General features: G+C 33.0%; 2 protein-coding genes and 1 long non-coding RNA gene across 3 annotated transcripts in view; 1 reads left to right on the forward strand and 2 right to left on the reverse strand.

The window, feature by feature from the left end:
• Positions 1 to 4,139, reverse strand: part of LOC127723121 (DNA ligase 1-like) — a 38,532-nt gene extending 34,393 nt beyond the window's left edge. Inside the window, exons 1-2 of the mRNA XM_052229615.1 lie at positions 3,940 to 4,139; positions 1,514 to 1,626 (exon numbers count right to left, since the gene is read on the reverse strand). Coding sequence (XP_052085575.1) covers positions 1,514 to 1,626; positions 3,940 to 3,988 — 162 coding nt within the window. The 5' untranslated portion in view covers positions 3,989 to 4,139. The remainder of the gene's footprint in view (positions 1 to 1,513; positions 1,627 to 3,939) is intronic.
• Positions 4,140 to 4,516: 377 nt separating this feature from the next.
• LOC127723127 (double-strand-break repair protein rad21 homolog) overlaps positions 4,517 to 18,138 on the forward strand; it is a 46,970-nt gene continuing 33,348 nt past the window's right edge. The window contains exons 1-3 of the mRNA XM_052229622.1: positions 4,517 to 4,692; positions 11,291 to 11,450; positions 16,625 to 16,854. Of these exons, the coding sequence (XP_052085582.1) occupies positions 11,307 to 11,450; positions 16,625 to 16,854 (374 nt within the window). The 5' untranslated portion in view covers positions 4,517 to 4,692; positions 11,291 to 11,306. The remainder of the gene's footprint in view (positions 4,693 to 11,290; positions 11,451 to 16,624; positions 16,855 to 18,138) is intronic.
• Positions 6,501 to 10,408, reverse strand: LOC127723132 (uncharacterized). The gene is made up of 3 exons (XR_007991893.1): positions 9,645 to 10,408; positions 8,482 to 8,657; positions 6,501 to 6,807 (listed from the first exon to the last, which is right to left on the reverse strand). It is a non-coding gene; the product is annotated as an uncharacterized LOC127723132 (long non-coding RNA).

Raw genomic sequence — 18,138 nt, forward strand, 5'->3', positions numbered from 1 at the left:
TATTTCCTTTCTCTATTGGTACTGTACACGTATACCTAACAACAAAATTATTTTCATTTACCTGTGTTTATAGTTATTGCAAATGGATGGTATTTTTGTTCGAGCATATTGTTTTTCTTTAATTGTTTAACATTTCTTACCGATATAACATGTTACTTTTATTATTATTCCCTTAGTTTATTTATTTTGTATTCAAAATTATTTATTTTGTAAAAATATTTCCTTTCTCTATTGGTACTGTACAGGTATACCTAACAAAAAAATTATTTTCATTTACCTGTGTTTAAAGTTATTGCAAATGGATGGTATTTTTGTTCGAGCATATTGTTTTTCTTTAATTGTTTTACATTTCTTACCTATATAACATGTTACTTTTATTATTCTTCCCTTAGTTTATTTATTTTGTATTTACATTGTGTCATAGGTCAAATTTATTTGTTCAGTGTATGTTCAATGGTGTTAATATGTCCTTTGATTGAGTTAAGCTATTTCAGTTGATATTTTATAGTGTGTCTTTCTATGTTGTGATGTTATACTATTGTTTCAGAAAAAGGGTGAAGGTTTGGTACCATTAAAACGTTTAAACCCGCTGCATTTGTTTGCACCTGTCCTAAGTCAGGAATCTGATGTTCAGTAGTTGTCGTTTGTTGATGTGTTTCTCGTTTCTCGTTTTTTATATAGATTAGACCGTTGGTTTTCCCGATTGAATGGTTTTACACTAGTAATTTTTTGGGGCCCTTTATAGCTTACTGTTCGGTGTGAGCCAAGGCTCCGTGTTGAAGACCGTACTGTGACCTATAATGGTTTACTTTTATAAATTTTGACTTGGATGGAGAGTTGTCTCATTGGCACTCATACCACATCTTCTTATATCTATGTCACTTCCTGTCAAGAATAATATGGCAATAAATAATCAGGCATGTAATTTCTGTCAAGAAGAGTATGGTATTAAATAATCAGGCGTATAATTTTCTTTCCACAAGAGTATGGCACTAAATAATCAGGCGTGTAATTTCTGTCAAGAAGAGTATGGTATTAAATGGTCAGGGTGTAATTTCTGTCAAGAAAAGTATGGCACTAAATAATCAGGCATGTAACTTTCTGTCAAGAATAATATGGCACTAAATAATCAGGGATGTAATTTCTGTCAAGAAGAGTATGGTATTAAATAATCAGGCGTATAATTTTCTGTCAACAAGAGTATGGCACTAAATAATCAGGCATGTAATTTCTGTCAAGAAGAGTATGGTACTAAATAATCAGGGATGTAATTTCTGTCAAAAAGAGTATGGTATTAAATAATCAGGGATGTAATTTCTGTCAAGAAGAGTATGGTATTAAATAATCAGGGATGTAACTTCTGTCAAGAAGAGTATGGTATTAAATAATCAGGCGTATAATTTTCTGTAAACAAGAGTATGGCACTAAATAATCAGGAGTGTAATTTTCTGTCAAGAAGAGAATGGTATTAAATAATCAGTGATGTAATTAATGGTCTGTTAACAAAGGATACAAGTAGTGTTTCTTTCTCTTTAATGTTGTTCTGTATCCCTTCAACCTCATCTTCATGTTTTTTCTTATTGGGTGGTTTTACTCTCTTTAGATCTAACGATGAGTTAGAACTTCCTGTAAAGATAAAAGCAATGTATAGAAAGCCATATTCTAGCTTATGAAGTTCCCCAACTCTAATAGTCCAGAAGTCAGCACATGACCAATGATTTACTGGTCCGCAGATTACCATAATCATGATAACAACAATGTGGAAAAAGCCATATTCTAGCTTGAGAAGTTCCCCAACTCTAATGGTCTAGAGGTCAGCACATGACCAATGATTTACTGGTCCCCAGCTTACCATAATCATGATAAAAACAATGTGGAGAAAGCCATATTCTAACTGGGAAACTCTTATGGTCCAGAAATCAAAACAGGAACAAAGATTTACTGTTCAACAGCTAACCGTAATCATAATAAACATGAACTTGGTGTTATCACAACATAAAAGTTGTCTGTTCCATAATGGGGTCAATTCTATGGATCATTTTCAATCCATAAGCAGTCTTCACGATGAACTTTAAAATCTACAAGCCCGGAGCTCAATTTTTGGAAAATTTTAGTTAGATTCTGTTGGCCTGTAGATATGATTTTTACAGGCCCGAGAGCAGTTTTACAAGCCTGGGCTGCTGGGCCTGTGGTTCAGCGTGAAGACTGCATAAGTTAGAGTTACTAAATCTAATAACCTTGATGAGTTTAGCATTTATTTTTGTGGTGTTTAGTCCTTGAAATTTACAGATAAATTGCAGTCACCTAATAACAAAATTAAGTACTAAGTAGCCTCCTCTTTTTTTGCACAATCGCTCATGCAATGATATTTATCTCACATCAATTCAGGAGCTTTTAAAATTTTTTAATAATTACAAAAAAATTTACCCTTTCAAAATTTCAATCAATCAATTATGAATATTTTCCAATATCTTGCAGTTTTAACCAGTATTACTGTCTACTGAACATGAGTCTGGTCAAGACTGTTTTTTTTTTTCATTTCTATTTTGCCAATTAAAACCTAACATTGTTAATAAATGGGGAAGGTGTCCATGGGACACAGATGATGCCCCCACTTGCATATAACGTTATAAAGGGACATAACTTAAGAACAGTGTAAGTGACGCTACCCAAATTCAAACTTGATCTGAGTTTTGTAAGCATTGTGTATATGTTTCATAACATTTGGTTGTGGCAAACTTAAGTTTAAGAATGGAAACGAAAAGTTCAGCAATTATTCAATTTGTAAAGGGGTACAACTCTAGAATGGTAAAAGCGACGCCACTGAAATTTCAAATTTAATCTTTGTTTTGTGGTAATAGGATTGTGTAGAACTTTCTTAACATTTGGTTGAGGCAAACTAAAGTTAGACAATGGAAACCAATTTCGGGACATACAGACGGATAAGGGTAAAACTTAATGCCCCCTACGCTACGGCAGGAGCATATTTATTAAAATAAGTAAAATATAAATGGCTACGTGTTCTATGCTATAAAAAGGATATTCTGTATATTTCGATAGACAATATTTCATAGATCATGTAGATTGATAGTAATGAAATTTGTTCTTATTAAAGGGAGGTTATCCAAAGTCAATTTAAGCGTATTCAATTGAGGCAATATTTCATGTTTTCATGGTTATACAATACTTTTCAAAAAGAATATTTCATAGATTCCAGAAACACTCTTTATTTCATGCAGAAGGATTCCATCATTTTTGTCCATAGGGAAGTCATACTTTGATAAAGAAATATTTTTATGAACAGTATTTTAAAAAGAATTATTGTCTAAAAGAAGTTGACAAAAATTCATGGAGTTCACTACTTCATAATAAAATATTGTCCTTGACAGTATTTCGCAGAATGTCATGCATAATTCTTATCAAAAGGATAGCAGACCTGTCATGATGTAAAAATGATAAATGGATTTATTAGTGCTTCATACACAGCCTCACATCTTGCATTTACAATAAAGAATGGTAGTTCTAGTTTTTGACCTTTTAAAATTCCTTGACATCTTTTGATCATTTAGAATATAAAATTGTCACCTTAATGTGATAAAATAACATTAAAAGTTACAGTGAAAAACTATTTAAATCAAAACAAAATTTGATGTGCATCTGCCATGTCTGCAGGACCTTGAACTGCTGTTTACATTATGAAATTGTTATTGCATCTTCGTAGACAATAGAACATGTAGAAAGTCCAAGAAAACATGCTAAATAAAGTTTTTAGTTCAAAGATAATAGCAATTTTTTGGAAGCTGAATCCAGAGGCAAAGCATGTATAGAAAATACGCATCATGTTTATTTTGGGAACACCCATGTCGTGGCCATGCCTTTCAAAATCCATGACTTTGCTATTTTTGTTCTGGAATGTACCTGAAAAAATTGCTTCCTTACCTAAAATTTCTTTGTCAGCATCGTCCTTTGACTCTGCCGAGTCATCCATAGTTCTTGCATTTGTCCAGAAGAGACAGCTTGGTTACCCTGCCAACAGGTGCCTTTTACATTTTTGTAAATGTAAATACACGTCAACTTAGGACACCATTTTTCTGTTTGTGTCACATGATCCCGTTTGATCAATAAACCCAATAAAAAATTATATGCATCAATTTTTGGTTTTTGTTGTGTAATTAACTTTTTTAATTAACGACCAAAACGCCTGATTAATTATTATTACTCTGCAATTAACGTTTATTTTGATACGCTTGATTGGCAGCAGTGACATTATGCAAATGAGGGCACTTGCTTATCAAAGTAGTCATATTACCCCGCTGAAATTTTTAATTGAAATCAATATCAGTCTGTATATATATATATATATATATATATATCAATAAAAAGTTACCCTTACAAAACAGAAAAATTGAGCAAAAATCAAATAAGAAAAAATATCCATTTTGAATCAGCCAGTTTTAACAAAATGTATTGCACTCATTTGTATCGCGGTTATTTATGGCAAAAGCCGGCTGACTTTTCGAACCTGTTGTTTGGGCGGGAAGTGAAAGTGACGCCATTTTCTCTGTTTTCATGCCGATAAATGATGTGGAATGCCGTTGCATATTATTTAAATCACCCTCCTGATTGATCTTACAAATACTTTCGTGTTTGCTGTTTTCATAATTATAAATTGTTTAATTTGTAGAATTGTTGGTGAGTGAAAAAGAGTTGCATAAATTACCGTCTGCTGACAAACTGTATTTTAAGCGATCGATCCCATTAGGTGTGCGTGTAGATTTCTAAACGAACGAGTTAGGATGACAGCTACAAACCAATTAACTTTGTGCCAAAATTACAACCAAAAATATTGACAGTTAAGAAATATACGTGTGTTATCCTGATGCCCTCATGAATTCGTCAGAGAGAGTATCTTTTTTTACAGTTTTAACGAAGTAACCTATGAACCGACAGATGATTCTTTATACTGTTGCATACCGTGACCTCTATAGTTTCATATTATAAAAATGACTTTATTATAGCAAATTATAGCTGTCCAAAATTTCCTAGAAACTCAAGGTTCAAGAAAAAAAAAAATCGAATTTAGTCCTTACTTGGCCTGGCATCCTGACCCAAATATTATGCTTCGTCAATAGGGCCAGGCGCTCTACAATACAGTCCACATGACCAATTATCAGCGCTGAACAGGACTGAAATACTGAGCATGTGCGTGTTCACAAACAAGAAATATATGGACCCCATTGTTAACTTGATTAGGGAGGTCAGCCAAAATATGAAGTATAGAGAAAGTGCATAAAATTACATTATTATGGAAGAGCACAAAAAAAGAAATTCATTGGTGCCAAAATTTTGGGAATCGGTCAAGCGGTTCAAAAGTTATGACCATTTAGATTTCAAAATTTTGGCCGTTTTCCTTGCGAAGGCAAAAATATCATATTTTGGGCTATTTTTCAGGCCAAATATATCAAATGGGTTAGGAACTGCAAGCAATCTATATGCATTATTGCAATAAGACTCTTTTATGCTTTGATTTAAGCCACTATAGTCCTTTGTAACATCAATATTAAGAAAACTACAATATCTCAAACTTTGTAAAAAAAAACTTTGGACTTAGTTTTTTTTTGCTATGTGTCAAGGGCATCTTCGAATAAACTGCTATGTTAAGACATTGATATCTTGAAATGGAAAGCAGGCAGAGGTCTGGTTGTTTGCAGTTATGTAAAGACCTAAACAGTCAACAGAAATATATTAACAGTTGTATTGCCAACATATCTGAATTTTTTTTTAGCCGACTCAAAATCATGCCGGCAGGCCCCCCTTTTTTTAGGTAGTTTTTTTTGGGAAAAAAATACATTTTTGGTCAGACAATGCTGGAAAAAAATCCCTAATTTTTTCTACTACTTGTTTTGTATTGGTATTAAGTTGTTTCACAAATAAAATAAGCTCTGTAAGCTAATAAAAAAAAATTGAATTAGAAAATCAGCATTTTGACGTAAATTTTTGAGCTATTTTTCGCCAAAAAGACACTAAAATTTACACAAAAACTTAATTTCATAATTTGACAGTAATTTTTCACAGAAGTTAGTGACTGTTACTGTGACTTTACATGTAAAAGCACCTTTTTGTCATATATAAATAGAATTTAATGCAATACAAATTTAAAAAATGGTCAAAAATAAGAAATGTTTTGACAATTTTGAAAATCGCGGATTTTTTCAAATATTTGCGCAGTTATGCAAAAATTTAACAGAAAATTGAAGATTTTTACACATGTTTGGTATCATACTAAAGCTTACAATCTTAGCTTTAAGATGAACCTAATTTCATTGTATTTGACTGATTGATATTTATTCTAGATGGAATTTGGTTAGCCCTATACCTGCATGAAAAAAAACTGTAATTTTGAAAAATCCCAAATTTTGACCGAGAAAATAAAAATAATCCATTTAAACTCTAAGAGTTAAGTCATTGTTTAGTCAGACATTGCTATAATGATCTTTTCTCTTGGAAAATGTATTATTTACACTAAAATATTCTCATTATTCAAAAAAATTGGTAAATATTTTGCGAAAAACCTGTTATTCCTATAAAAAATGGATATGTCGAGAACTTATTATATATAAAGACCAAGATCAATGCAGTCTTTAAGTCTAATAATCCATTGGGATTTGCAATAGTGACTATCTGAACTGTTTTGGTATTCATTATAATAATGATACATTAACTATTCATCATTTGACTAAGTTTATTGAATGTTCTAAAGTATATATTTTCAGGTCCGAGCTGTTTCTTCACCAGAATTTACCATATCTACAATAGACAATATGTACATTATACAAATTAAATATTTTGTATTTGTTCAATTAACTTGAGAGTACCTGCAGTTTCTTACAATTCATATAAAATCTGGTTTACATGCAATCTGAAAAAAAAAGACTTTTTATTTTTGAGATTGGCTGCTGACAAAGTGGTTTTTCTGGATTTACCGTCATCAGAGATGCTCTATGTCAAAATAAACAAATAAAACTCAACTAGATATCATTGAGATGGGAGCCATCTCTGTGGGCCCCGCTGTGAATAATGTGTGGTAAAAAATTTGTATCTTTATCATTGGACATGGGGTTGTCAACTGAAACCAAAGTTTTTGACCTTGACCTTTGACCTAAGAAGTTGTACATAAATTATGACACACCCTCTGGTGTTGTTTTTTATACACATATCAAGTATAAACTTTGAAATCATAATGGTTCTCAAGATATAGAGGGGACACGATCTTTACCATAGGACATGGGGTTGTCAACTAAAACCAAAGTTTTGACCTTGACCTTTGACCTAGAGAGATGTACATACATTATGACACACCCTCTGGTGTTGGCTAATATACATGTCAAGTATAAACTTTGAAATCATAACAGTTCTCTAGATATAGAGCAGACACAATTTGTTAAGGACGGACGGACGGACGGACTGATCACTATAGGGCGTCCACCATTCGGCGGGGCCCTAATAAAGGTCAAATCAATTTGCTGCAACCATTCTACAAATAAATCATTACAATATGATAATTAGTACCCTGGATAAATTTCTACAAAAGAAGAAAAATAGGTTAAGAAACTAAAAGAAAACTAAAAGAATTAGTGCTGAAAGACAAGAAAACAATCATTAATCTTGCTGAAAAATAGTTTGTCTATAATAAAATCTACACATCTCCATTCTGGTATTCCTCTATATATAGTAGGCTTCTTGAAAACATTGCTGTTGCTGTCATTGACATCACCCCCCTTCTCAAAGTCGTATGCAATATATGACAACCCTGTATCTGCATCATGCCCTGTGTACTAAAACTCCTTCCCATCAGCCTCTCGACAAAATCTGTAGTCTACTCGTCTTACTACAATAAAAGCTGGATCCAGGGGCGCCTCTCCATGTCGTTGTTCCCTAGAGTGTGCCCTGTCCTAGTGGAAAACCTTAAGTTAATCAAAATAAATCTAGACTGTTAAAAGTAAGTTCTAAATCTTAAACAGAATGAAGAAATTTATTAAGGTCAACTCATATACATGTGTGTCCCAGTAATAACTTTGTTTGTGGAGATATCGTTGCTCATTTTTACACTGTATTTAATTCTTTTTTTTCCGTATCATATTATATTTCTGAATCTGTTCTCTATGCTTCTTCAAAAAATTTCTTATTTTTTGTAGTTTGGAAAAAAATGAAAACAACATGTTATAAATTTTGTGCGTCCAAAGTGCTTTTCTGGATTTACCTTCATCAGGAACATATTAAGATGCTTTTTAACTGTGATTCCCTATAGAGAACCCTTTATTTTACTTCTATTAAATGGTTTGACTGGTGGTATTATAGCACTATCTTTAAGCATTGTATAAATTATTTTTTTTTAAATTTAAAACATTGTGCAGAAGAAATTTATTTAGCTGAGCTGTAGAATTATATAATATTAAATTCAAATCATACACATACACATACATGTTCAGGATGTGCTTCATCCATTCTTTCTAACCAATTCACTGTATGGGTTTTGAGTCCAATATTGGTATTTCCCTCCAGGGCGTTGGTATAGTGACTCTCCACATGACTCTGATGAGACTGTCTAACTGGGAGAAGATCCTTTCAGGCAGATGGATGGACAGACAGTATCATTCCTATAAACACAACAAAACTTTATTGTATAATAGACTAACAAATTCAATCAAATTTCAAATAATCTGAATTTTTATTATTTTAATACAAAAATTGTTCAGAGGAAAACAGATTTTTAATCCTGATCATATTTGTAGATAGTCATAAGGTACATGTGTTATAAGTAACCACAGCATCTGCAATTCTGTTAATAACTTAACTGTCAGTTAATAGGCATCAATATCAAATTACATAATAAAGTAAAAGTGACAATTATTAAATTCAAAAGTCAAGGAATAAAATCAAAAGTTTGAATATAAATATAAATGAAAGATGCAAATATCAACTAAAATTCTTTATAAACAGTGTGCATATTTAAGAAAACATCTTTAATATTGTTTATTATGACCAATTAGTTAAAATAACATACTCATGCTACTGTTGAAAAATCATAAATATAAATTTTTAATGTATTATGTATAAAAGTGTGCAAATATTCTTCCAAACTGTCATATGTATACATTTTTGACAGAAAGCATTTTTGAAAAAGAAAATTTTAGTTCATTATGCCTAATCCATAAGTTTAGAATAAATATATAGTTGGTAATATACTAATCTATGGTTTAAACAACATATTCCTGTCTCAAAATGAAAAAAACAAATGTAATGTGTTCAAATTATACCAACTATAATCAACTGCAATGTAAAGCACCGAAAAATCCGAGTATTATCAATGAATAAAACCCGAGAAATTCCGAATGGATCACATTCCAACGTTAGGAGAATTTACCTCATTACATATTCATAGCTTGATAAAAAGGCCATGGGGAGCGTTTAAAAAAAATTGCTGGTAGAAAGTCCCTTTCAATTTATAAGTTTAATATATTTAAACAAAAAAATATATCCTGGAAATAATTTAAAGTTATTTTTGTTGACTTTTATGAAACAAGGAATTCCCCTCCCTGAAATATGGCAAATTTGCTAATATAAGATATAATAAAGGTACTTACCTTACGTGATTGGCCTCCGTGGCCTATTTCCAACGTTGTCTGTCCTCTCAGTAAGCAGTCCGTCCAAAAAATAGTCGGTAAAAGTCATTTTGTTACAAGTTTCATGTTTCATGTTAGACACAATGGCGGATACGTCACTTCCGGAAGTCAAGAACAGATAACTCTTTTCGCAGATTTTTTGCGTGAAAACCACGCCTTGCTCATACAAATATCCAATCAATTCCGCAAGCCGCTATTGTTTTTCATGTGAAACCATGGATACGTGTGGAAGAAGAGAGTTCTGGAATTTATGAATCCGAGTGTCAGTGGTGTTTACAAAGTCGTAAACGATTTTTTTTTCACATCTATTTCAAAGATTTTTCATATCTATACTGAAAATCGACCGTTAAGTATGACTGACAACCGGATCATAAAACTTGAATATATTTCCAAAATTTTAAGCCATCAAGGAAGAAAATCTGACGAGTAAAAGCTTGCGGAATGAATTTCAAAATCAGTAGTACCTTTGACACATAGTTTTTCCGGCGGCCATTTTTTTCAAAACAACTCCACTTCAAACATTTTTTTTATCGAACCAAATCACTGCAATACCCATAAAACTTATATATTTAGAAAGATAAATGTCTGAACTTTAATTACATATCAATTGTTTGCTCATACAATATATTTTTCACCTTTTTCAAAGCAATTGAACTTGGGTAAAATCCGATATTTTTGCCGTCGCAAGGAAATCATTACGTTACGATAATCGCATTGGCGACCTCCCTAACTTGATTCACGATCTTAACGTTTTTTTATTAGAATTGTTAAATTATTCAAAATTTGCATTTCATATGAAATTAAAAATAATTTTCATTTAACAGTGGCAATACAAATATTTCCTGCCATGTGTCAAGAAATGACGCTGTCCCACGATGCATCATTCTAACATCCAATTGACGAAACCATGTCGTCGTATTTTGCCTGGCTCTTCTGTCGAGCTGTGACTGTGAGCCAGGATCCCAGGCTACTACCACCTCTACAAAGTCGGTATGAAAAAGAGTAAAATCTTGGTGAATAAATGTCTGCTTATTAGCATCTATAGTAGCTTTCTTTACAACTAGACTCTTAAGTCATTGTGATTGTGTCAACACTCCAGTCGTGAAAGCCGAAAGCTACTAGTGGGGGGAATTAGCAACCATTTATTCACCAAAATTTTACTCTTTTTCATACCGATGAAATAAACAGAGAAAAGTGGAAAGACAGGGAAAATGGAAAACAACGGCAAAGAGAATTCCAGATATCTTGGCTTACAATTTAAAAAAATCCTGTCTGTTTTCCTACAGAAAGGCCATAATAAAATAGCGCACGTCCAAGAGTCCAAGTGCTGAAAGTGGCGTTGAACACCAATCAATCAATCACAAATACAGCAGGAGTGACAACAATAATTTTGTGATTGTGAATTTCTTTAAAAGAATTTAGACACACATTTATACAAAATTTGAGAGTGAGTAGGTTAAACATTGTTAAACAGATCTTGCACGTAGTAATTACACCTGAAAAAATTCCTAGAGCTAATTAAAAAACATTGTTTCTTTTTTCCGATGTGAATTATCTTTCAGATGCACTTCTGTGTTTTGATATTTGTTTTTATTTTGTCCTTTCAGATAAAAGACATTCATCATGTTTTATGCACATTTTGTATTGAGCAAGAAAGGACCGCTCGCTAGAATTTGGTTAGCTGCCCATTGGGACAAGAAACTTACGAAGGCTCATGTGTTTGAAACTAATATAGACAGCAGTGTGGAAGCTATCATGCAGCCTCAGGTCAGGCCATAGTTCAAATTGTGAAATTAATGTCTTTCAATATTTACCTAGAAAAGAATGTTACCTTGAAATTTATGTTTTCATGAACACAAACAGTACAATTCTAATGCAACATTGTTTGTAACGTTTCATTTTGATTGGATATGTCACCAATTTTCATGGCATCAATTCACAATTGATGCTATGAGAATGTTCGCGCAAGCGCAGAGGACATATGACAGATTTTTAAATAGCGATTTTGCTAGCGCTCATCATTTTTATACGACCGCAAACAAATTTTTGTGGTCGTATATTGGTATGACGTCGTCGTCGTCCAGCGTAGTCCGAAGACACATTGGTTTTCGCACTCTAACTTTAGTTTAAGTGAATGGATCTCTATGAAATTTTACCACAAGGTTCAATACCACAAAAGGAAGGTTGGGATTGATTTTGGGGGTTATGGTACCAACAGTAAAGGAATTAGGTGCCAAAAATAAGCATTTTTGTAACTTCCAGACATAACTTGTGTGTTAGTGTATGGATCTCTCTGACATTGTACCACAAGGTTCCATATCACAAAAGGAATGCTGGGATTGATTTTGGGGGTAATTGCCTTAAAATTTTAGGAATTAGGGGCAAAAAAAGGGGCAAAAAACAAGCATTTTTCTAGTTTCATAACAATAACTTGTGTGTAAGTGTATGGTTCTTTCTGAAATTGTTCTACAAGGTTCCATATCACAAAGGGAAAGCTGGAATTGAGTTTGGGGGTAATTGCCGAAACGTTTAGGAATTGGGGGCCAAAAATAAGCATTTTTCTAGTTTCCAGACAATAACTTGTGTTCAAGTGTATGGATCTCTCTGAAATTGTACTGCAAGGTACCATACCTCAAAGGGAAGGCTGGGATCGATGATGGGGGTAATTGCCTCAATATTTTAGGAATTAGGGGCCAAAAAGGGGCAAAAAACAAACATTTTTCTAGTTTCATGACAATAACTTGTGTGTAAGTGTATGGATCTTTCTGAAATTGTACTACAAGGTTCCATATCACAAAGGGAAAGCTGGGTTTGAGTTTGGGGGTAATTGCCCTAAACGTTTAGGAATTTGGGGCCAAAAAACACATTTTTCTAGTTTCCAGACAATAACTTGTGTTCAAGTGTATGGATCTCTCTGAAATTGTACTGCAAGGTACCATTCCACAAAGGGAAGGCTGGGATTGAGTTTGGGGGTGATGAATCATAATGGGGTTCAAAAAATTTGGGGGGGGGATTTTTTTTTTTCCTTTTTTTTTTTCTTTTAAAATTTTCCATTTTAAGTTGGTTATTTCTGATTTATATTTAAAAGCAAATAATAATGATATGGTAGGAGATACACACCAAACAGGATGTGTAAATTATTATATAATAAGTATTGTGCAATAGCAAGAAATTTTCAATTGCGCAGTATTGCACAATAGCAAGAAGTCTTCAATTGCACAGTATTGCGCAATAGCAAGAAATCTTCAATTGCACAGTATTGCGCAATAGCAAGAAATATCCAATAGCACAATATTGCGCAATAGCAAGAAATTGTCAATTGTAGTTGTACAGTATTGCGCAATAGCAAGAAATATTTAATTGCACAGTATTGTGCAAAAGAAGATACTTCGTATAAATTGCTTATTTCTTGACCAATTTCAATGGGGTTTTATTCTTGAATTCTTGGGTTTCTTTAATATGCTGAATCTAACCGTGTATTTAGTTTTTGGATTTTGGGCCCCGTTTTTAAATTGGTCCACATTGAGGTCCAAAGGGTCCAAAATTAAACTTTGTTTGATTTCATCAAAAATTGAATTATTGGGGTTCTTTGATATGCCGAATCTAACCATGTATTTAGATTCTTAATTTTTGGTTCCGTTTTCAACTTTGTCCACATTGAGGTCAAAAGGGTCCAAAATTAAACTTTGTTTGATTTCATCAAAAATTGAATTCTTGGGGTTCTTTGATATGCTGAATCTAACCATGTATTTAGATTTTGGATATTGGACCATAATAGGTGAATGTCCAATTTAAAATTTTTAAGTTCTTAGACCACATTCATTCTGTGTCAGAAACCTATGCTGTGTCAAATATTTAATCACAATCCAAATGCAAAGCTGTATCAAGCTTGAATGTTGTGTCCATACTTGCCCCAACTGTTCAGGGTTCGACCTCTGCGGTTGTATCAAGCTGCGCCCTGCGGAGCATTTTATTGTCATTTACGAAACGGTTTTCAAAATGACCAAAGTATTTCAAATCAATTTCATCACTTAAATTTGGAAAGTGTAAAAATATTTTCACATGAAAATACTATAATTCTACCTGTCTTCATGTTTCTGACAAGTTTATGACCCTCAGCTAATTATCATTTACAACAGGTGTTATAATTATGATTACAGTTAATCCGCTTATTGCCATCGTATGGGTCACTAATCCGTTTATTATTAATAAACCTCATTATTGACCATCATAATTATTTTCCCCAGTAAAATCAGTCAGTCGGCATTTCAATTTCAATATTTCCACAATTTGCAGTTCGTTTGTCGTAGTTTCTTCATTTGAACAAAATTGTTTTCCTCAGGACAGTTTGCATTTTAATTTCAAGATTGCTCAAACAATCACAATTTGCAGTTCGTTTGTCGTATTTTCGTCATATTTGATATAACTTTTCAACTTAAAAAAATAGAACTTTATTTAAAACGTTCAGAAATGTCTTCACGAATCAAACAGGTGCTTCCTTTACTATGTACTGCACATGTATGAAATTATAGACACTTAAAAACGTAAAATACGAAATCATTGAGTATCAAATTAAACAAAAGGAAGGTTGGGATTGATTTTGGGGGTTATAGTACCAACAGTTTAGAAATTAGGGGCCAAAAACAAGCATTTTTGTAGTTTCCGGACAATAACTTCTGTGTAAGTGTATGGATCTCTCTGACTTTGTACCACAAGGTTCCATATCACAAAGGGAAGGCTGGGATTGAGTTTGGGGGTAATTGCCCCAATCATGCAGGAATTATGGGCACAAAGGGGCCAAAAATAAGCATTTTTTTAGTTTCTAGACAATAACTTGTTCTTAAATGTATGGATCTCTCAAAAATTGTACTACAAGGTTCCATACTACAAAGAGAAGGCTGGGGATGAGTTTGCAGGTAATTGCTCCATTTGGGGGGGGAGGGGGGGGGGGGGGTTCTAATTGTTTTAAGGGGTTCATATTTTTTTTTCAAAATTTTTCAAATTTCAAATTTTTGAAGAGTTTCAAGAAGAAATCTTCAATTGCACAGTATTGCACAATAAATTTTTAAGATCTTTGGCCAGTATTGCGCAATAGATTTTTAAGATCGTTGACCACATTTATTTTGTGTCAGAAACCTATATTATTTCAAAGATTTGATCACAATCCAAATTCAGACAGTATCAAGCTTGAATATTGTGTCAAAATTTGTCCCAGCTGTTCGGGGTTCAACCTCTGCTGTCGTATCAGGCTGCGCTCAGCGAAGCATTTTATTTTAACAGGAATCAATTTGTAGGTCAGTCATTCCAAAGGTCCGTCAGACATGTGGCAATGTCCAGTAATAAAGGGTTTGGTCCAGTAAAATGTCATCAATTACTGGACCAAATGACCAGTGTAGATGTAAGAATTTTGTAATGATAATGTAAAAGACTGCTCAAACACTGACTGGTCCAGTAATGCTTGAACAGTTATTGGACCAAAAGACCACTGAGGTCCACAAAACCTTTGGAACCTCTGGTAGATGGATCTGGATTCATTCTGAATTTATTATCCACGTGTCACTTCCGGTTTTCATTTCATTTAAAAATCATAAGTAAAAGTGATCTATTCTTGATTAATTTACAATTTACATTCATTAGAATCGTTGCAATAAGGATTTGTACAAATCCTTGGGTCCAACTTTATAGAAATGAATTCCAAATATCGATTTAAACGTTTTTATAAGGATAATGATTATGCAGTGAAATAGTCGTTGCAAGTTCATTTATGCTGTTATTCCGGGTTAAAAAAAATGGAATCAAACTTTTGTTGATCAGGAATGTCCCCTGAAACTAACTGAAATAAAATTATGAACTAGATTTCTGGATCCTATATCATAATCTTAATACTTTAGCGCCACATCAGTAAAATCTATATTATCATGCAATAACTGCCTAGCATGCCTAAGTCTGACAAAGATGTATAGCTAGTAAAACACATTCTTGGTCCCTTTCTGTTACCCAAAATAAGGTTGATTTTCATCTCACGCAAAAGTAACTAAAGCCTTCAAAATCCTAGCTGAAACCCAGATTTTAAATGTATAATTTGACTATGTTTTTTGTCAGTTTCATTAGAATGGAGATAACAATATTGTATTTTAAGCTCCAATGGCATCAATTGGTGATTTGATGCTGTCTGAGCTTAAAATACAATACAGTTATCTCCTAAGTATAGTAATATTTCTAGAAATGTCCTAATCTTACCAGTACTTATACAGTATTTTAAATGATTAATTGTAATTTACAGGTAAGCTTTACTGACCTATAGAGATTTGCTATTGGTCTTCATAGAATACTGTAAATGCTGTCATTTTTGCATGCATGTATTATTGCAATTTCAGGAAATGTTGACACACAAATATATAGACCACTAAAATAACGAGGTCCAATTTGTTAGCCAGCATGACATAAAAACAACAGTCACAAATCAAAGATTTCAACTTTATATTTGACTAATATAGGACAAAGATATTGATTAAAAATTACACCATTCCAGGCCCTTTTGTTTTCCACATAATTAAGTCTAATAATATACCAATAATTAACAAGTTCTGGGGCGAATCCGATTCTGATACCAATAATATATATATATATGTAACATGTAGTTTCCATTTGTAGTAAAACTGTTATAAAAACCAGGTCTGGTTCAAACAGAAAGATTTTGAAAGCAGAGAAAACTGTGCACTTTCTAATCCGCATGACTTCAGATGACAATACGATTACTTTAAATCGAGGCTAAAAGTAAGCCGTAGATACTTTAATTCAGTCACAGACTGGATTGTATATGCCGCAAATGTGTTCTAGTAGCCTTTAAAATGCAAGTTTTTATTTTTACAGAAGTTTTTATAATAAACATCACATAATTTCTGAATTGACATTTCTATTTAATGATTGTATTTTCACAGGTTAAGTTGGCTTTACGGACCTCTGGACATTTACTGTTGGGTGTATGCAGAATCTACTCCAGGAAAGCCAAGTACCTGTTGGCGGACTGTAATGAAGCTTTTGTCAAGATTAAAATGGCTTTCCGACCAGGTGTTGTAGATCTCCCCGAGGAGAATCGTGAGGCAGCGGTAGCAGCCATTACTCTTCAGGAAAATTTCCATGACTTTGATACAACATTGGCTGATCTTAAGTAATTTGATTTAATGTAGAAACACTTAAAAATATCATCACAGGTTATTAATCTATATATAGCTGTAAATTATTACTGTAAAGTCAGAAATTATTGCGATTTTTGAAGAATGGACAAAAATGTTATATTTATTATTGCGTTTTCAAGAAAATCTGCATAAAGACATATGTATCAGATATCAGAATGCGAGTGCTTATTATTGCAATCCTCATCCAGTCGCATTATTCACAATAATTTCTGAATTTACAGTACCTCAATATAACAAGATGAGCAAACCTCAAATATTTTTAAGAATTTAATGCTTCTAATAATCATTTTATTGGGATTTAAATGTGTTGACAGAAGCAGAATCAATGCTTTTACAACCCTATACAATTATAAAAGAAGCATTCAATTCTTATAACATTTTTATTCTGCAACCATGAAAATGTCAAGCTTTTTGTTGGTTTGATTTAATACTGTCATGGAAAGCACATGCAGTAAAAGCTGTTGTATTTTATATGGAAATAGACCTTGATATTAAGGCGTCTCTCTATAGTTGTCATCCTATCAAAATTGCAGATTCTAATGAAACATAAAATTGAGAATGGAAATGGGGAATGTGTCAAAGAGACAACAACCCGACCATAGAACAGACAACAGCAGAAGGTCACCAACAGGTCTTCAATGCAGCGAGAAATTCCCGCACCCGGAGGCGTCCTTCAGCTGGCCCCTAAACAAATATATATACTAGTTCAGTGATAATGAACGCCATACTAAACTCCAAATTGTACACAAGAAACTAAAATTAAAAATAATACAAGACTAACAAAGGCTAGAGGCTCCTGACTTGGGACAGGCGCAAAAATGCAGCGGGGTTAAACATGTTTATGAGATCTCAACCCTCCCCCTATATCTCTGGCCAATGTAGAAAAGTAAACGCATAACAATACTCACATTAAAATTCAGTTCAAGAGAAGTCCGAGTCTGATGTCAGAAGATGTAACCAAAGAAAATAAACAAAATGACAATAATACATAAATAACAACAGACTACTAGCAGTTAACTGACATGCCAGCTCCAGACTTCAATTAAACTGATTGAAAGATTATGTCTTCATCACATGAATATCATATAATGTCATTATTTTAAAGTTGGACTTCGGTCATTTACAACTCTCTACTGTTTTACTTGCAAAATAATCTGTGTATATGAATAGTAAATTGTGCATTGCTAAAGACCTTCAGAACAAAAGATCAGTGTTCTGTAAATATTTGGTTTTAGAATGGTGTGGAAATGCCTTGG

This window comes from Mytilus californianus, unplaced genomic scaffold (assembly GCF_021869535.1).
Source record: "Mytilus californianus isolate M0D057914Y unplaced genomic scaffold, xbMytCali1.0.p SCAF_13, whole genome shotgun sequence".
In the NCBI taxonomy this organism is placed as follows: Eukaryota; Metazoa; Mollusca; class Bivalvia; order Mytilida; family Mytilidae; genus Mytilus; species Mytilus californianus.